General features: G+C 42.9%; 1 protein-coding gene across 1 annotated transcript in view; it reads right to left on the reverse strand.

Annotated features, from left to right (window-relative positions):
• Positions 1–2,031: 2,031 nt before the first annotated feature.
• Positions 2,032–21,595, reverse strand: part of Napb (NSF attachment protein beta) — a 59,821-nt gene continuing 40,257 nt past the window's right edge. The window contains exons 8-11 of the mRNA XM_004668749.2: positions 15,610–15,714; positions 13,724–13,792; positions 12,960–13,010; positions 2,032–5,064 (exon numbers count right to left, since the gene is read on the reverse strand). Of these exons, the coding sequence (XP_004668806.1) occupies positions 4,954–5,064; positions 12,960–13,010; positions 13,724–13,792; positions 15,610–15,714 (336 nt within the window). The 3' untranslated portion in view covers positions 2,032–4,953. The remainder of the gene's footprint in view (positions 5,065–12,959; positions 13,011–13,723; positions 13,793–15,609; positions 15,715–21,595) is intronic.

The raw sequence follows: 21,595 nt of genomic DNA on the forward strand, positions 1-21,595 counted from the left end.
TCTGCTCATCCTGGCAATGTAGCGTCACAGCAGGATTCAGGGGAAGGCAACCGGTGAGAACTGAAGCCCATAAACCCTACAGTCACTGCAGAACTTTGAAGTATTTCTCCTAACCTTGAGGCTACCCTCAGTACGTAACTCCCAAATGCATACTGTTAGTACCTTGGTATTGACCCTCTGCTTCGCCTGGGACCTCAAGTGACATGGAACCATGCCAATCATTTAGTGTTGTGACAGTCTATAAACTCCAGAGGGCTCAGCAGCCTTTGATTTTACCAACCTTTTCCTTGGAGAGGGGAGACATTTTCTGTAATTGGGTAGTCACTGCTAAATGGCCCTCCTTCCCACGTGCTCATACAAGCCATCCTAGGTAATAGTGACAAAAACTTTTTTTTTTTTTTAAAGATACATGAAATTAGGAGGAGGATGAGTAAGGAAGAAGAGATTTAGTAGGAATGGGTAGGGGGACAAGGTAACGGGGAGTAAACAGGATCAAAAACGTGAACTGGGCTTGGTGGCTCACACCTTTAATCCCAGCGCCCAGGAGGCTAGGAAGGAGATCACCATGAGTTTGAGTGAGGCCAGCCTTGGGATATAGAGTGAGTTCCAGGTAAGACCCTCCTTCAACCCTAAAGGAGTCAGGTGTGGTGGCACACCTTTATTTCTATCACTTGGGGATGCAAATGTAGGAGGATGAATCCCCGTGAGTTCAAGGCCAGCCTGGGGACTACAGAGTGAGTTCTAGGTCAGCCTTAGCAAGAGGCGGACAACACTACAAAAAACCCAAAACAGCAACAACGAAAACAAAGCAACATATACATGTATAAAACTGTCAAAAAGTAATTTAAGCCAGGTGTGGTGGTGCACGACTTTAATTCCAGCACTTGGGAGGCAGAGGTAGAGGACTGCTGTGAGTTCAAGGCCACCCTGAGAATACAGAGCGAATTCCAGGTCAGCTCTGAGCGAGACCGTACCTCGAAAAACCAAAATAAGCAACGGCAGCAAAACAAAAAAGGTAAATTTAAAATGTACATAGAAACCTCCATGTGAACCTATAGTGATCTAAAAAATTTAAAAAACCTAATAAAGTGAAAATTCTATAGAAAAAGTGGGCCACGAAGTAGTAAAGACCTTAGGTGATTCTGGGTGGTGGTGATTTTCCAAGAAGTGTACGTTACAACTTAACCAGTTAAATATTATACCAAGGAGTTCAATTTTTAGAAAACAAATTTGCTTGGGGGGAAGAGGGGGTTCAAGGTGAGGGTTCACTAGCCTAGGCTGACCTGAAATTCACTATGTAATCTTAGGGTGGCCTCGCACTCATGGTGATCCTCCGACTTCTCCTTCCCTAGTGCTGGGATTATTTACTTAACCAAACCAGACAGTATCTGTGCACTTGAAAGTAACAATCTCGTTTCAGTTGGGGGAGGGTTTTCGTGAAGATGGGACTGAGGCCTTACAAGTCACAGGGCCATGTAGCACATCTCCCACAGAACCCCAGGACTGTACACTCTGGCAATTGGTTCAGGTGGACAAAGTCAGGTTCTGACTTCCTTCTGTCAGTAAATGTCACTGAGAAGACATCTGAGTGACCAGCAGTGACCAACAATTTCAGAATTTCTAGATTGTTAGGCCTTCTTTATTGTTTTGTAAAATCCGCTTTGAATTTTCAGTGCTCTGTGACAGGCTGATCTGGCCTAGACTACCCCCATGCAGGCCCTCCCCCAGAACTTAGGACCCAATCATCGGGGCCTGGGTCCTCATCAGTTACCCAGGAGCCATTCATTCTCCCATCAACTCTGCAAATGCAGCCTTGCAAGACCCAAGGAAGGGGCGAGAAGTTGAGGTCAGCAGTCACTGTAGTACACCTGGTGGCCTGCAGGAACTAGAGAGGGCGCTGGGGCTTCCTTCCACACCTCAGTCTGCAAAACCCAAGTGACGGAGGTGCAGGAAGCCTGGAGATACTACTGCGGGACAGCGGCAAGGAAAGGAAGCTAGTTTTGATGTCTGCCAAGATCAGTCAAACAGTACTCATAATTACCTCTACTTTATTTACTGTACAAGTTCACATAAAACAAACATTTCTTCTGCTAAGGTAGATTTAATTTTTACACAGTTAGTTTTCATTTGTACTCCCCTGATGGAGAGCAACTCAGGACTTCACAAGGCAGGAAGCCTGCTACTGGTCACAGCTCACACTGCAGCAGGCAGGTCACGGGGGGCATGCTGTGCTGCAAGATTCTCTAGAGGGGCACAGAGGTTGGCATGAGGACATTAAAGTGCACAATTCCAGAGGGAACAATAAATGCACAGGGGCTGGTGCGTATACTTTGGTTATAGTGACACCACCACACATGGTCACAATTGTGCAAAAATACTGTTGTAGATCATTAAATTAAAAAAGGAATTCACACAAGCTATAAAAATGTTGCCACAAAAAGCAAAGCTTTCTGTAAGAAAGTTTAACTAACTTTATGAAAGACCTTTATATGTGCTCAAGTACAAGAACATAAACGATCACTGTATTTTGTGGATAGCATTGTAGAAATCTTGAAAGCCTAAACCCTTAGGCATCTTGAGACATGACACTGTCCTGTACCCATGGGACATCTGAAGGAAGTAAGCTTGCACAGGAATGTCTGGGACTTCCTCGTTTATCTTCTGCCAGATTGGTTCCTGTTTGACATTCTAATTCCTTTCTTTCTTTTTCAAGTATTAAAAACAAAAATCAGTTTAGACAGGTTTTGCAATATGTAATAGCTCAGGCTACCTTTGAATTCATAATCCTCTTGCCTCAGCTTCCCCAGAGCTGGGATGAAAATTAATTAAGCACTGATCTCAGAGTTTCTTTCTCTTTTTCTCCCCCACCCTATGAGACAGGGTCTTACACTACAGCCCAGGCTGGCCTCAAACTCACAGAAATCCTCTTGCCTCAGACTCCTGAATACTGGCAATGAGCTACCATGGCCAGCTTGGCATTTATCAGTATAAACAAGTGACTGGTTGACATAGCAAATTGGTACAATCACTACTTTTGAAAACCCACACTTCTTTAGATGGGCATCTGTTAGGAAGTCATGGCAAAAGGTCCACAGAGCTGCTTTAAGAGATGCCATGTGGATTTTAACCTTAAGTGGTGGGACCAGAAGGTTGAACTGGAAGTGGTGCAGCACAGTTGGCTAGTGTTCAAATGCCCTCTCCCCCTGGAAGTGACTTAGAACTAGAGCCTCAAGCTACAGAACCACACCGCACACCCCTCTTTCAGATGTGCACATGGCTGGTCGAGAGATACATGAGCATAGCAGCAACTGACTTTTCCCTCTTTAAGAGACTGGAATGAAGTCAAGAAGGACCAACTCGGCTCCACTGCCACTTTTACCTCGGTATAGCTGGCTTTTGTTTAAGAACCCCGTGAACATGGAGAAAAAGGATCCTCATCAGATTCCAGGACTCATTCTCTCTACCCCTAGATGTGTATGCAGAGAACACGGAGCCGCCTGCTCCGGCACTCTCACCACAACTGGGACCATGAATCCTCAGAGCATCAAACACAGACCTCTACCATCTGCCTTCAACAGGCCCCTTTCATCACCTCCTGCTGTCTCTTACCCAACAGGCGACTTTCTTACCAGTCCTCAAACCCTCCCTGTTCTACCCCTAGGCCTGGTCACAGCATATCCTCCTGACACCACTCTATAGCTATCCAAAGATGAAAACACAACTCCAGTGCCACTTCCTACCAGAGAAGAGTTTCAGAATATGTCACCAGTGACAGAACACACTGGGACTGGAGTTATGTCTGATCACATGTAAATCACCTCAGGAGCAAGACCATGTCCACAGTACGGTACCACCTACAGTACAGTACCAGCATAAAGTAACAGGGAGGGTCAAACTCTTCAATCAAGATTCAATCAAGACAGCATGGATCAAGATGTATATCTTACAGTTCAACAACTCTCAGATGTAGCTGGGACTGTGGCCGAGCCAAACATAATGTAAAGTCCTATGCTGTGCTGACCCCACCTAACCGCTATGTCCAACGGATAAATAACACCAACCACACATTCTCTAGCTTCCACTGCGTTTTCTGCCCAGCCCTGAGGAGGACAGCCCAGAAGGCAACGTGGAGAGTGGATAAAATGTGATAATAAGGAACAAGGGATACCAATTAAAACTTTTTCATGTGAATATGAAAAAACAGATGCCCACCCCAACTGAAAATGGAAACTTTTATCTAGGTAAGGGGAAAACTGTACTTCTCATAGATTTTTGTGTGTGTGTGTCTACGTGTAAAAGTACCCATCAATGAAATCTACCTTGACATTTATCCACAGAAGAAACAGGAACTTCCAGGAAGTTCCTTCCCCTTACAATGCAAGCTATGCTGGCAGATCCCAGTTCACTCAGTGTCTGCCATGCACGTGTGACCATAGGAACAGAGTAGAAAGCCAAGAAACTTGTCACTAGCACTACCAACATAATCACAGAGCAAAACCAAACTCATTCATAATTCTCACCTGAAACTAAACCACACATTTGAAGGCTATACATCCAGATGTCAATGCATGAGGTCTTTGTAAAGCATCTATGAAAATGACTGGGTCTTGACTAGGGTTCAAGAAGATGAACATAAAAACACATGGCAACTTTAAACACAAATTCCAAATATCAAAAGAACAGGAAGAAGATTTGGAAGAACTCAGAAAACTCCGCACTCTGGTAAGCATGATGGATCCTTGGCCAGCTGGCTGTCATAATCACAAACAACCTGAACAGAAGCTTCCCGTCCAACTGTCTCATAGAAACACAGACATGGCGAGCTGAAACAATACATAAATTGTGTGGCTCGTTTGCAAAATCAAGTCATTAAATGGGCATCCCATAAAGATCAATTTGCCCAAAGACAAAACTAAAAAGGAGTGAGCTGCATGCCACAATGATGTCAGTATTTCACTTGAGGTCTCCATCTCCTTCGCCATCACCTTGGATGGACTTTTTGATACGAAGCAACATGGTGGTCAGCCACTGATCCAAACGTGATATTGAGTCAAACTCCTTCACCTAATGTAAGGAGAGAGGAACAGGAATTATACACCACAGAAATATATTAAAACAGCTAGAATTAGTGACTTAAACTACACAAATGTTTTACAGCAATAATCCACCAACTTCTCTGATTAGGAAGTATTCATTCCAGCTTATTTCCTCATTAAAACCAAGTTTACTTTCTCTTCCCCTTCTGTCCATCGGTATGGTACGTCCATGCTTATGCACTTTGTTTTGTCCTGCTTGTGAGCATGCTCACGGCCACAACTCAGAACAGCTACTGTAACTGGAAAAGGACATCAGTGTGACAGAGGCCACTGGACACAGCTAGGAAGATGGAAAAATGTAACCCAGAGTGAGGAGGTAGAGAAGCAGGATTTCCTTAACATATTTCACCACATTGTCAAAAACAAAATTACATTAGGGTGAAAGGGTTTTGAGGATAAAAGTTAAAAAGACATTCCTATCACTCTAGTATCATGGTTACATTATGGTAGGCTACTGAGCAATCAACTTGATTCTAAACCTAAGATGGCAAAAGATGTGAAAACAAAAAAGACAAGTATGAAGAAAATACAGTGAATTATCAGGTTTTTTTAAAATAGTTTTTAAAATATTTTATTTATTTGCAAGGAGAGAATGGGTATGCCAGGGCTTCCAGCCACTGCAAATGAACTCCAGATTGCATGTGTCACTCAGTGCATCTGGCTTTAAATGGGCACTGGATAACTGAACCAGGGTCATTAGGCTTTGCAGGCAAGCGTCTTAATTGCTGAGTCATGTCTCCAGCCCAAATGATCAGTTTTCAATATAAGTTTGAGTGAGCTAGAGAATGAATGAGAACGGGCATGCCAGGGCCTCCTGCTGATGCAAAGGAACTTCAGACGCATGTGCCACTTTGTGCTTCTGGCTTTACTTGGGAACTGAGGAATTGAACCTGAGCCATCAGCCTTTGCAACCAGGTGCTTTCATCCTTGGAGCCATCTCCCCAGCCTGAGTTATCAGTTTTTATACTTTATTTTTATTTTTTAATTAAAAAACTTGTTTATTTATGACAGAGAGATAGAGTAAGAGGGCCTCCAAGCCACTGCAAACAAATTCCAGACACATGCACTGCCTTGTGTATCTGGTTTACATGGGTCCTGGGCAATCAAATTGAGGTCCTTTGGCTTTGCAATCAAATGCCTTAACCTCTAAGCTCTCTCTCAAGCCCCAGTTTTTTTTTTTAATTTTTAAAAATTAATTTATTTATTTGAGAGCGACAGACACAGAGAGAAAGACAGACAGAGGGGGAGAGGGAGAATGGGCGCGCCAGGGCTTCCAGCCTCTGCAAACGAACTCCAGATGCGTGCGCCCCCTTGTGCATCTGGCTAACGTGGGACCTGGGGAACCGAGCCTTGAACCGGGGTCCTTAGGCTTCACAGGCAAGCGCTTAACCGCTACGCCATCTCTCCAGTCCTCCTGCCCCAGTTTTTACACTTTGTATTTTAAATAATTCTACTCTTCATTTATTTACAGATCAGACAGTTTTCAAGACTATACTTAAAGTACACATCAGCACAGGACATGTCGCATGCTTCTGAAGAAGCATCCCGGCTAAACCAGTTTTCAGTGAAGTCAAGGCTGACCACCAGAGCTAGGTGGTGAGACCCTTTTGCTGGAGACACAAGTTTCAGCTGCTGGACACTGAGAAATCAAGATAGAGCTGAGCTGGAAGCCTCCACCCTGATGGCTGTCATAGTGACAGAAAGTTCTAGCAGGCTGCTGGGGAAGAAAAGTAATCAATAGTCTTAATCAGCAGTGGACCCTGCAAGTGACACAACTGATCAGACAGGCAGGATGTGCCCACTAGTATGATAGTAGCATGTCTGTTATGATCATAACCAATTGAACTCTGATCAAATTTGGGGACCACTCCGTGGGAAGCAATTCATACCTGACACTGAAAATCTAATCAAAAGCCTATGACTGGGTAGGTCATAAGTCCTAAAGGGGAAGCTACTTCTGTTGTTTGACTGAATATTATATGCACCAAATTGTCCTCTAAATATTTATGTTTATACTCATAGTTTAATGATGCTCTCACTTTTGGTTAGAGAAGCTTCTCTTTTCAGATGATGTTGACTAGTGGGGAAGACTTGAAACTCATAAATGTGCTAAGAAGAAATGACAGACAGTTGATTGTTCAGGGATCATTAGGGAAGAGGTGACGAAGAGAACGTTAAGAGCCAGTCCCGTACTAACTCTCTTTCTCTTTCAAATAAATAATTTTTAGGGGGGGGGTGTTGAGGTAGGGTTTTGCTCTGGCTCAGGCTGACCTGGAATTCACTCTGTATTCTCAGGGAGGCCTTGAACTCACAGTGATCCTCCTACTTCTGCCTCCTGAGTGCTGGGATTAAAGGCATGCACCACCAAACCTGGCTCATTAAATCAAATATTTTAGCTAGAAGCTTGGACTTCTGGGTAAGATGGCAGCATACTAGCCACACCAAAGCAGCCTAGGGAGGGAAAGAAACAGAAATACAGCAAAATATTCTCTTTAACTGAGATGTGAAGGTGTATAAGTTATTATCAACCATGACAGAGAAGCAGGAGAGACCAAGATCTTCCAGAAAGGGGGAAACTGGCCAGAATCCCACCAAGGCACCTGCAGACTGGCTGCCAGGGCGGAGTGGCAGGAGCAGAAGCAATGTGAAGGGACTTTCCATTCACACAGTCTCCTGGCAAAGTCAAGAAACTTGAAGGGGAAGACAGCAGAGACCAGCTGAGCAGCTGCTGAAGGAGAATGCAGACAGGACCAACTGAGAAGCTCTGGTAGGTCTCCAGGCACCCTGCATAGCCTCCCATCCCCCAACCGTCAGCTAAGAACACTGCAGACAATTAGAAAACCCAAGCATAAAATTAACTCAAGATGCAAAAATCTCTACCGTGGTGGTTTGATTCAGGTGTCCCTCATAAACTTAGGTGTTCTGAATGCTAAGTACCCAGCTAATGGAGATTTGGGAATTAACACCTCCTGGAGGGAGTGTATTGTTGGGGGCGGGCTTATGGATATCATAGCCAGTTTCCTCATGCAAGTGTTTGGCACACTCTCCTGTTGCTATTGTCCACTTTATGTTGGCCAGGAGGTGATGTCCACCCTCTGCTCATGGCACCATTTTCCCTGCCATCATGGAGCTTCCCCCTCAAGCCTGTAAGCCAAAATAAACCTCTTTTTTTCCCCCCACAAGCTTCTCTTGGTTGAGTGATTTCTACCAGCAATGCAAACCTGACTGCAACAGTAAAGTGGTACCGACAGTGGGCTCCTGGACACCTGACTGTGTGGCTTTGCCTTTTGGAGCTGATTTCCAAGAGGAATGTGGGAGGATTTGAAACCTTGGCCTCAGAGATGCCTTGCAGCGCTATAAGTACAGCTTGATTAACTATTCTGGTCACAGCTGCAATACCTGATGCAGTAAGAACTATGGACTGTGAGGTTTGACTTATGAGGGTGAGAAAGAGCTTTGCTTGGACTGGACTAGCAGTTTGTGTGAGAAGCTTGCTGTTATGCCCATGTCCTGAGACACTGTGCAGGGTTGCTCTGCACAGAAATGAACTGGTGTGAGCAGAGGGATATGGTGCAGAAAGAAAAATCTCTGGGTGAAGTGTTGCCTGTTCAGCTGTAATTGAGAGATTACAACCTTTGAGACTGGGCTAGCTGATCTGCACTGGGGCAACAGGAAGAGTATAGACTCTTTTGAAGGGGCGTGAGTGCTCAAGGAGTGTCCTGTTCTTCAAAGTCTGCTTTATTCCCCCCTGGATCAACAAACTGGCACCCTACCTGGTATTGTGGAGTATAAGAAATGCTGGAAAGAGAGGGTCATTGAGTTTGCAACACGGTCTTGTGTTTTGGAAATAGCCATGGGCAGTGTGAAGCAGGTTTGCTGGTTGCCTGCATGGAGACATGATGGAGCCAAGAGGATGAACCGTGAATTGCAGTGGAGATGCTGGGACCATGAGATGGCTGCTAAGGAAAGCTGCCGGCCCTAATGAAGTTTTTCAGACTGTGAGTAGCCTAGCTGGAGGGGTGGCATTGGAACGCTAGAGACTTGTTGCTGGTTAGAATTAGTGGACTTGGGAGATTCGTCACTGGCTAGAGTTGTTGGACTTGAAGCTACAGAGTTTGATGTTTGCCCTGGTTGTTTTAAATCTTGTATTGGTTGAATGTTTCTTTCCTATACCCGATACCATCTTTTGCAGTGTGCATGTTTATTCTGTGCCATTATGTGTTTTTTTTTTTGGGGGGGGGAGTTAGTATTATGGCTCAGTTAAAAGAACTTGGACTATGGGGATATGTGAACATCACTGGAATTGATAAAAACTATGGGGACTTTTAAAGTTGGATAAATACATTACATTGTACATCATGTATGGTTATGGGTTTATGGGGTCCAGGGGCAGAATGCGGTGGTTTGATTCAGGTGCCCCCCCATAAGCTTAGGTGTTCTGAATGCTAGGTTCCCAGCTGATGGAGATTTGGGAATTAACACCTCCTGGAGGGAGCATATTGTTGGGGGTGCACTTATGGGTGTTATACAGTTTCCCCATGCCAGTGTTTGGCATACTCTTCTGTTGCTATTGTCTACTTTATGTTGGCCAGGAGGTGATGTCCACCCTCTGCTTATGCTATCATTTTCCCTAGCATCATGGAGCTTCCCCCTTGAGCCTGTAAGTCAAAATAAACCTCCTTTTTTCACAAGCTGCTCTTGGTTGGGTGATTTCTACCAGCAATGTGAACTTGACTACAACATCTACATTATAATACAGGAAACACAAAATATCAAGAACATACAATCCCACCAAAATTATAAATCAATCAGAAATGACCTCCAGTAAGACTGCTTTAGATGAAATGCCTGACAAAAGAAAAGAAAAAATGATTACATCTATGTTCGAAGAAATCAAAGGAATAAGAAAACAAAATCATCAGGCTGGAGAGATGGCTTAGTGGTTAAGCACTTGCCTGTGAAGCCTAAGGACTCTGGTTCGAGGCTCAATTCCCCAGGTCCCATGTTAGCCAGATGCACAAGGGGGCACATGCATCTGGAGTTCGTGTGCAGTGGCTGGAGGCCCTGGCGCGCCCATTCTCTCTCTCTAGCTGCCTCTTTCTCTGTCTGTCACTTTCTAATAAATAAAAATAAACCAAAATAAATTAAAAAAAAAAAAAAAGAAAACAAACTCCTGAAGGAATCCCAATTAAACCAGATAACCAACTTAATGAAATAAGGAGTTCAATAGAAGACATGAGTAAGGAAATGGAAATAATGAAAAAAATACCAATAGAAATACTAGAAATGAAAACAAAGTAAGTAAAATAGAAACCTCTGTAGAAAGATTCACTAGTAGAATGGGCCAAGGACAGGACAAAGTATCTAAACTAGAAGACCAGGTGGCAGATCTGATACAGCCCAAAAAAGAGAAAGAAACTAACAGGAAGGCATGAATGGTAATTTCAAGACATTCAGGACACTATGAAGAGATCAAACATAAGAACTCAGGGCATAGTAGAAGAAGAATTTCACTCCAAAGGCCTAACAGATATTTTCAACAAAATCACAGAAGAAAACCGCCCCCAAAGTAGGGAAAGTGATGCCAATACAGACACAGGAAGCCTATAGAATGCCAAGCAGACAAAAATAAGGAAAGGACCACTCACCATCATATCATAATTAAACTACAAACCAAAGAAAATATATTGAAAACAGTTAAGGAGAAAAATCAAGTCACATACAAAGGCAAGCCCATCAGGATAACAGCAGATTACTCAACACAAACTTTAAAAGCCAGAAAGGTCATGGATATCCAGGCCATTTTGTGCCTGGAGGAGCATGTTGTAAGGAGTCCTACCCTTCCTTTGGCTCTTACATTCTATTCTTCCCGCCACCTCTTCCGCATTAGACCCTGAGCCTTGGAAGGTGTGATCAAGATGTTACTCAGTATTCCACAGTGCCTGACACTACCTACACAAGACCATCATAAGAGGAGGAAAAGATCATGACATCAAAATAAAAGAGAGACTGATTGAGATGGGGAGGGGATATGATGAAGAATTGATTTTCAAAGGGAAAAGTGGGGGGGGAGGTATTACCATGGGATATTTTTTATAATCATGGAAAACGTTAAAAAAAAATTGAGGAAAAAAAAAGCCAGAAAGGGCTTAGAATGATGTATTCCATGTTCTGAAAGATAACAAGTGTCAACCAAGATTACTTTATCTTACAAAGCTATCTATTCCAATAGACAGAGAAATAAGGACATTCCACAACAAAAACAGGCTAAAGGAATATATGTAGACTAAATTAGCTCTACAGAAAATACTTGAAAGGACCCTCCATGCTGAAGAGAAAGAAAAGTACACACATAAGGAACCTGGAAAAAATAAACCATACTCAAGTACCAGTTAATACAAGTGAGGAAAGGTAAAACCGGAAGAACTACAAAACAAGAACAATGGCAAAAATAAAAACACACCTTTCAATAGTTAGTCTTAATATCAATGGCTTCAGTGCCCCAACCAAAAGACAGAGGTTTGCAGAGTGGGTTAAAAAGCAGGATCCTTCGATTTGTTGCCTCTAAAAAAACTCACCTTTCCACAAAAGATGGACACTATCATAGGGTGAAAGGTTGAAAAACAGCATTTCAAAGCAAATGGGTCTAGAAAACATGCAGGGGTTGCTATCCTAATATCTGACAGGGTAGACTTTGGACCAACATTAGTTAGGAAACATAAGGAAGGTCACTTTATATTAATTAAAGGAACACTCCAACAGGAAGATATTACAATCCTAAACATATATGCACCTAACATGGGGGCTCCCAATGTCATCAAACTAATGCTATTAGAACTAAGGTCACAGATAACACCAAACACAGTTGTAGTGGATGACTTCAACACCCACTCTCATCAATTGACAGGTCATACTGGAAAAAAAAAAAAAACAGACAAGCATCTGGATTAAATGAGGTCATAGAACAAATGGACTTAATAGATATCTACAAAACACTTCTTCCAAATGCTGCAGAATACACTTTCTTCTCAGCAGCACATGGAACATTCTCTAAGACAGACCATATATTAGGACACAAAGTGAATCTTAACAAATACAGAAAATTTGAAATAATTCCTTGCAGTCTATCTGATCACAATGGAATTAAACTACAAATAAAGAGCAAGAAAAGCTACAGAGCATACACAAAATCATGGAAATTAAACAATACACTACTAAATGATGAATGGGTTAATGAAGAAATGAAGAAGGAAATCAAAAAATTCATAGAATTATATGATGATAAAAACACAACATATCAAAACCTTTGGGACACAATGAGGGCAGTCCAAAGAGGGAAGTTCATAGCTTTAAGTGCCCACATTAAGAAATTAGAAAGGTCTCAAGTAAAGAACTTAATGCTTCACTGTAAGCCCTTGGTAGAAGAAGAGCAAGGCAAACCAAATCTCAGTAGACAGGAAAAAATAATAAAAATTAAATCAGAAATTAATGAAATAGAAAGCAAGAATGTTAAGAGCTAAAGGATGAGAGAGAAGTTCTTTGGAATGTTGTCTTCTACACACAAAGTGATGGTTGTATTTATGACCTAAAAGTGGTTGTTATTACCTGCACAAGATCTGTACAATATTGGACCCATTAACATTCTCATGAATGACAGAGAAGGGTAAAATTAAAAAATAAATAAATAAAAGAGGAGCTAGTTGTAAAGAAGGGGTTCAGTGGAAGGGGGAGGACAAAAGAGGGTGGTGGAAGATTATCATCAGGATACACTGTGTATATATATATAGAGGTTGCCACTAAAAGTTGAAAAAAAATTTAATGTAAACCTCTGAAAATGTACTATATCTCAAAAATTTAACTTACAGCTTCAGTGTAAGCTTCACTGTTCTGTTCTTCATGAGCTTCTAGAAGTTTCTGGCAGCATTAAAAAAATAATAAATTATTTTAAGACCAAAAGGTCACATTTCTAGATACTTTAAATATTTCATTAACTGATATTGCCAAATATCTCACAAAATTGGGGATATATTCAAACACACGAATTGCCCAAGTAATTTGGTATTACTATTTCTGGACCGTCTGTTTCAGTTCAGTACTAAAGGCCGTGACCCTCTAGGCATGGAAACATGTACAATGAGAAAGCAGTATTCCCTCTGTGATGGATGGCTCACCTTCACTGTCAATGTGACTGGATTTAGAGTCACCATAGAAACACACCTCTGGATGTGTCCATTAACGGTATCCCCAGAAAGGTTAATGCAGGAGGGGAGAGCTACCCTGAGTATGAGCACACCACCCACACAGGCTGGGGCACTGGAATGAATCAAAGGAGAAAGTGAGCGGAGCACCAGCATTCATCCCTCTGTTCCTGGTAGATATCCTGTGACCAGGCACCCTGTGCCTCCGCTATGATGTTCCCACCGTGACAGACTGTATACTCAAAATGTAAGCCAGAATAAACCCTTTCTTCATCAATCTGCTTCTTATCAGGTATTTTGTCACAGCAATGAGTCAAGTAACTAATACGCCCTCAGAAGACTTACTGATTAAAATTCTACTTGTCACCAGTTTGCTGTTATCTAATAGTAAAGACTTTTTTCCCCCTTTAAACTTGAATCAGTACTTACTTTCAACAGTTTGCATTCTCTGGAATCAGTAAATGCTGGAAACATTTCCTCATATTTCTCTAGAGCAAGCTGAGGAAGGAAAACAACTAGTCAATGTTAAACTTATTGTACTAACGAACTTTGCAATTTTCTATTAATTTCAGTAAGACTTATTTCCACCTCATTTAGGTGTTTAAAAGAAGTAGTGTACAAAACTCAACATCATAATATTCTGACTCTTGAATTTCAATGAAGCAAAAACTTTTAAACTGATTTTTTTTTTTTTTTTTTGGTTTTTCGAGGTAGGGTCTCACTCTAGCCCAGGTTAACCTGCGATTCACTATGTAGTCTCAGGGTAGCCTCAAACTCATGGCAATCCTCCTACCTCTGCCTCCCCAGTGCTGGGATTAAGGGTGTGCGCCACCACGCCCGGCCCTAAACTGATTTTTTTTTTTTAAATTTTTATTTATTTATTTATTAGAGAGCGACAGACACAGAGAAAAAGACAGATAGAGGGAGAGAGAGAGAATGGGCGCGCCAGGGCTTCCAGCCTCTGCAAACGAACTCCAGACGCGTGCGCCCCCTTGTGCATCTGGCTAACGTGGGACCTGGGGAACCAAGCCTCGAACCGGGGTCCTTAGGCTTCTCAGGCAAGCGCTTAATCGCTAAGCCATCTCTCCAGCCCCCTAAACTGATTTTTGAAGTTAGATTGCTACAAAAAAATTATGATTACTAATTACTAATTAATTATTTAAATATTTTTCCCCTCAGAGGCTGGGGTCTAACTCTAGCTCATGCTGGCCTAAATAATCAAAGACCCTTCTATCTCAGCCTCCCAGTGCTAGGGTTAAAAGTGTGAGATATCATGGCCAGATTGAATCTAATTAATACCTTGCTGCCAAGTATGTATGTCTGTCTATTAGACAAAGCTTTTGCTTTTAATTAAACATTTTATTTATTTATTTAGTTATTTATTTATGAGGGAGGGGGAGGGAGGGGAAGAGAGAGAATGTGCATGCTAGGGCCTTCAGTCACTGCAAACAAACTCCAGAAGTATGCGCCCCCTTGTGGATCTGGTTTACGAGGGTCCTGGGGAATTGAGCCTGGGTCCTTTGGCTTTGCAGGCAAGCACCTTAACCACTAAGCCATCTCTCCAGCCCCAAAGCTTTCTTAACACTGTTCAAAAGCCAAGTAGATAACATGTTGGTGATCACTGATGCTAGCTGGGCAGTTTTCTGTCTTGGCTCCCCCAGCTTTAGCATAGAGGCTGCCCAGCCCCTGTCCTGCTCCCCAGCAGTCACTTGGCTTTGCAGTGTGACCTATTCTAACTCCACGTCTAGGTGGTTTGGAAGGTATTATTCTACTTTTGCTGTCCCCCTTTTAGTATTCTAGTTTCTCCTCTTTCTCTTTTTGGAATGTCTCTGTGTGTGATCAGAGGGCAGCATCAGGTGTCATTGAGGAATGCTATCCTGTTTTTTTTTTTTTTGAGACAGGATTTCTCACTGTTTGAAGATAGCCAATTAGGCTAGACTTGCTGGTCAGAAAGCCCCAGGGATCTCTCTACCCCCATTTCCCCAGCACTGGGATTCCAAGTATGTGTTACCAGGCCAGGAATTTTTAGTGGATTCTAGAGACCAACCTCAAATCCTCATGCTTGTGAGATAAGCCCTTTAGTGGCTGAGCCATCTCCCCAGCCCTAGACCCCTGCTTTCTTTAAAGCAGTCACTAGAGGAAAACACTAAGAGGACAGCTTTGTAGCTGGTAACAAATTCAAACAGGGTCATGTGTTCCATAATAATGATTATTTTTCATGTCTGATATTAACTCTTACAGGAAATGGTATCAGAACAACACAGCGCCTGTTCTCCAAGGTGAAGTGAAGAGAAACGCAGTACACAACAGCTCACCTTGGCATTCAGCTCATCCACTATGAAGTGACACAGAGCTGCCTTGAAGAAGTAGTCCTTCGCACTGTACTTCAACAGAGGGTTGTCCATGGTGTTGGCCCCAACCTGGGCATAGAAGGCAGAAAGAAACTCACAATGTTAGGCAAAATAATCCACCATCTTTTGTTGTTGTTGTTTGTTTGTCAAGGTAGGGTGTCACTCTAGTCCAGGCTGCCCTGGAATTCTCTGTAGTCTCAGGGTGGCCTCAAACTCATGGTGATCCTCCTACCTCTGCCTCCCCAGTGCGCCACCACGGCCAGCTTCCATTGTCATTTTTATGTTGTCTTTGACAAAACATTTGCCAATGTATTATATCAGTTTAGCCATTAATATATTCTCTTTTAACTCATACCAAACAGTAGACAATTTCACCAGACAAGAAACAATAATGGGACACACGGGTGACAAGAAGTTGAAAACGACGTGGAAGATGGCGGTTCCCAGGAAGCATATGCTCTCCACAGTTCTTCCTGCGAGGTACAACTTAAAGCATGGGTCATTTTGTGTAGACACAAAAGGGCTGGTCAGATAGGGACTCGACATCCAGGAAAATCACTAGGAGGTTCTACTGGGGTTTCTTTTTCTCTTCTACAACCCTGACATAGAGTTTAAGCACTGGCAACCCAGAAAATGCCAAGAGGCACCAACCATACGAGAACAGGCGAAGGTGTGCTCTGTCTAGCCGAGGGTCGGGGGGGAGCAACATGGCAGGGGCAACGTTTAGACAACAGCTGCAGTCCTCCAGCCAACGCCTCAGAACCACCAACTCAGGCCAATTTCCCACTGGTATGAGTCAGAAGATGCCTAGCAGGGTGGGGACCTCCACATCATCCAATGCCACCCAGCCCTTCCCAGGAACAAGCAGAGTCCCCTCCCTCAGGTATTAATGGAGGCCACAGTGGAGCCTGAGCTTCCACCTCCAACATCCTCTGCTCTCCTCAGAGGAACGTGGAAGAAGACAGCCTCTGAACAAAGTGAAAATAACTCACGATCCCAAAACACGGGTCTGAAGCTGAACACAGAAACAACAGACAATTCCCAGGTGGCAGAAATGTTACAACTTTTATGGTGCTCTCAGAAAACAAAGAAACAAAACACTTCAAGCTCATGAAATGCCTGAAACTTACAGAAAAAGAAAAACATCAGAGCTCAATGAGAAAGACCTGATCATCACACACAAGGCTCTGGGTTCAATCCTCAGCAAAATGTACACACACACACACACACACACACACACACACACACACACACACAGACACACACACCGTCAATGAAACACACAGCAAAAAAAATCAGAAAGCATCAAATGAAAAACAAATGGAGGTTTCAAAACCCAAAACCAGTGCATACTGAGTAGGCTCAACAGGAGGACAGACGGGTCAGAGGAGGAGAGAGTGAACGAAGAAGCCAAGACTGAAAAAGACAGAGCACCATGGCCCTGCAGAACTAAGACTGATCTGACTCTCATGTCCTTTGTGTCCTAGAAGGAGAGAGAAAGAAAAGAGGGCAAGAAAGGACTTGCAGAAGTGACAACTGAACACGTCATAAGTGGCAGTAAACATGAAACTATACACCAAATGGTGTGAGACATAAACAGGATCGAACCAGAGATGTGCACCCAATCCACGTGAGAGTCCCATGTGTCAGATCCAAAGACAAGGGCAAGAAGGAGCCACAACCACAGCCACATGGGAAAAGCACTGAGCAATGGCACAGTGGCTGAGGCCACAGACTGTACATTCTTTTTTTTTTTTAATTTTTTTTTCTAATTTTTTATTTGAGAGTAACAGATACAGAGAGAAAGACAGATAGAGGGAGAGAGAGAATGGGCGCGCCAGGGCTTCCAGCCTCTGCAAACGAACTCCAGACGCGTGCGCCCCCTTGTGCATCTGGCTAACGTGGGACCTGGGGAACCGAGCCTCGAACCGGGGTCCTTAGGCTTCACAGGTGAGCGCTTAACCGCTAAGCCATCTCTCCAGCCCGACTGTACATTCTTAAACCAAAAGAAATGACCAATTTGGAATCCTACCTTCAAGGAAAATGTTTTAGGAATGAAGGAGAATCAAGATATTCCCAGAAAAAGAGGAATTAAGATAACTTGTTTTTGGAACACATACTTTAAAAGAATGTCAGAAGGTGGACTGGAGAGATGGCTTAGTGGTTAAGGCATTTGCCTGCGAAGCCAAAGGACCCAGGTTCCATTCCCCTGGACGCACATCAGTCAGATGTACATGGTGGCATATGTGTCTCGAGTTCATTTGCAGTTGCTGAAGGCCCTGGCGTACCCATTCTCATTTATATTTATATTTTCTCTCCCTCTCTCTTTCTCTCTCTCTCTCTCTGTATGTGCTTCTCTCCTAAATAAAGAAAATAACTTAAAAGTATGAGAATCTAAATAAAGACAACAGGTTTTCCTTCTGAGTTTTCTAAACTAAGTTTGAGGGCTGAAGCAAAAATTCTCACAATGAAGAGTGTGGTTCTAATACATGCACTGGAAACATTCAAGACAATTAGAACCCAAGGCAGAGTAAGAGGACCTAAGGTGGGGTAAGAGCTCTACATTTCCCTGAAATTGACAAACTGATGACACCATTAGAGAGGAGAAAGAAAAGAGGCTATAAACTAGCCAATCCAGTTTCAGTGACCAAGCCCCAACAAGACCTCTAGACCTCAGGTTCAGGGGAACTGCCCCATACGGAGACAGTATACATGCATTTTCACTCGTGTGCTCTGGGAGAAGTAAGTAGGAGGATAACTGAGAGCTCTGGCTTGAAGTTCTCTCCGGCCACCCTCATTTATTTAAAACTGTTTTTATTTATTTGGAGAGAGAGAGAGAGAATGAGAAGGGGTGTATGCTGCCAGGATCTCCTGCCGCTGCAAATGAGCTCTATACACATGTGCTACTCTGTGCACCTGGCTTTATGTGGGTAGTGGAGAAATGAACCTGGGCTGACAAGCTTTGCAAGCCTTTAACTGCTGAGCCATTTCCCCAGGCCTCTGGCCACCCTCTTTGAGCATCTTCTCTGTGCCCTTCTGCGGCGAGAACAACAGATACAATCATAAGCAATGTCAGTGGGCTCTGAGTTCCTATAGCAAATTACCAAAGTCCTAGGTTTGATTCCCCAGAACCCATGTAAGCCAGATGTACATGGTGGTACATGTGTCTGGAATTCATTTGCAGTAGCTAGAGGCCCTGGCAAGCCCATTCTCTCCCTCCCTCCCTCCCCTCTCCCTCTCTCTCTCTCAAATAAATATAAAATATTTAAAAATAAATAAATAATATATTAATCAAGTTTCTTCAGAGAAGTAGAGCCAGTAGGTGAGTGAGGGAGTGAAGGAGAGATGACTTGAAGGAATTGACTCTTGATGGTGGAGACCGAGAAGTTCCTAGGTCTTTGGTGGGCTAAAGACCTAGGAGAGCAGATGGTACAAGCTCCAATTCAAATTTTGAGTTCAAAGCTGGAAAAGAGCAATGTCCCTGACCTTTGATTTAACACATACTGTATTAGTGGAATAAATGGAAAAGCTGTGTAGGCTCTTCTCAACAAATACACAGAAGTAACAAAATCCAGCATCCTTTGATGAAAAGTGCACTAACACATTAAGGAGAAAGGAGCTTTCTCAAACTGATAAAAGCATTCACAAAATCCCCACAGCTAACATCATACTTAATGGTGAGAGACAGAAAGCCGTTCCCCTATGTTCAGGACCGAGAAAGACAAGGGTGTTCTCTCTGGCCATCTCCATTCAATACTGTAATGGAGGCTCCAGTGAAGGCAACTAATAAGATAATGAAGTTAAAGGCATTCCAATTAGAGAGGAAAAACTAAACCACTGTAATTTGTAGGTAACATGGATATATATATATATATATATATATATATATATATATATGCATACATACATACATATATATATGTATGTTCCATAAAAACATCAGAGCTAACCAATAGGTTCAGCAAACAGTAACAAACAAAACATAAGCAAAACATCAATTATATCTGTGTAACCTGAAAAGAAACATCAAAAAGAATAAATACTTAGGAATATATTGAACCAAAGAAGTGCACAACCTTAGACATTGAAAACTACACATCGCTGAACACAAACATGTGAGTACATAGAAAGCATTCTGAGGGATACAGATGATAAGACTTAACAGTGTTCAAATAGCAATACTGACTTTTTTTTTAAGGTAGGATCTCACTCTTGCCTAGGCTGACCTGGAATTCACTATGTAGCCTCAGGATGGCCTCAAATTCAAGGAGATCTTCCTACCTCTACCTCCCAAGTGCTGGGATTATAGGTGTGCACCACCACACCAAGCTACAATATTTTCTTTGAGGGTTCATTCATGTGTCAGCTTGAGTGGGTCCAGATACCAGCTAAACATTCTCCTGGAGGTGTTTCCAGGCAAGGTTAGCACCTGAATCAAAGTGAGTAAGCTCACTATCCTCCTCAGTAGGGATGGGCCTTAGCCAGTGTCCTGATGGCTGGACAGATCAAAGGTCTAAGCAAAGCACAAATCATTCTCCGTACCTCACCACTCTAAAGCTGAGACATTGCTCTTTTCCAGCTTTGAACTCAAAATTTGAATTGGAGCTTGTACCATCTGCTCTCCTAGGTCTTTAGCCCACCAAAGACCTAGGAACTTCTCGGCCTCCACCATCAAGAGTCAATTCCTTCAAGTCATCTCTCCTTCACTCCCTCACTCACCTACTGGCTCTACTTCTCTGAAGAAACTTGATTAATATATTATTTATTTATTTTTAAATATTTTATATTTATTTGAGAGAGAGAGAGAGAGAGGGAGGGGGGAGGGAGGGAGGGAGGGAAAGAATGGGCTTGCCAGGGCCTCTAGCTACTGCAAATGAATTCCAGACACATGTACCACCATGTACATCTGGCTTACGGGAATCAAACCTAGGTCCTTAGGCTTCATAGGCAAGCACCTTAACCACTAAGCCATCTCTCCAGTCCTCATTATTTTTTGGTGGTACTGAGGATGGAACCCAAGGCCTTTCACATGCTAGGCAAGCACCCTACCACTGAACCACATCTCCAACTTTTAATACATTTCCTCCCCCCACTCTAGCCCAGGCTGACATGGAATTCACTATGTAGTCTCAGGGTGGCCATGAACTTATGGCAATCCTCTTACCTCTGCTTCCCAAGTGCTAAGATTAAAGTTGTGTACTACCATGCCCAGCTTCTTCTTCTTTTTTTTTTTTTCCCAAGTTAGAGTCTCATTCTAGTCCAGGCTGACCTGGAATTTTGTAGCTCCAGGTTGGCCTCGAACTTACTGCAATCCTCCTACCTCAGCCTCCTGAGTGCTGGAACTAAAGGCGTACACCACCATGCCCAGCTAACACACTCTTTAAATTGATCTACACATTTAGTGCAAATCCTATTGAAAGCTAAGCTGGCTTCTTTGTAGGATTAAGATGTTGATCCTAACTTTTATATGGTAATGCAAGGGATCTAGACTAAAGAAAATCACAAGAAAAAAACTGCAACTCAAATGTTCCCAATTTCAAACTTTCCTGAAAAGTTACCCCAGTCAGAACAAGGTGGTAATTGTAAAAACAGACCAATGGAGTACAGAAGACCAGAAATAAGCCTTTCAAATAACATTTGTGGTGGTTTGAATAGAATAGATGGCCCCCAATATATTCAGTTCTTTATTGTTTGTAGTTTGCATCTACTGGCTACCTGGCTGGAGGCAATGTCACTGGGTGATCTTAAGGTGTGGTGGTAGGTTTCAGATTTCAATCTAAAGATATGCAGTCTAGCTGGAGTTCCTGAAGTGTGTAGTATCTTTTGACATTTAGGCTTGTGCTTCTCTCTCTCTCCACTTGGGCCTGTGAAGGCAGGCCAGCTTCTTCTGCCATTATGGAACTTCCCCTGGATCTGTAAGCTTCAATAAATCCCTTCCTCCATAACTGTG

This window comes from Jaculus jaculus, chromosome 8, assembly GCF_020740685.1.
Source record: "Jaculus jaculus isolate mJacJac1 chromosome 8, mJacJac1.mat.Y.cur, whole genome shotgun sequence".
Classification (NCBI taxonomy): Eukaryota; Metazoa; Chordata; class Mammalia; order Rodentia; family Dipodidae; genus Jaculus; species Jaculus jaculus.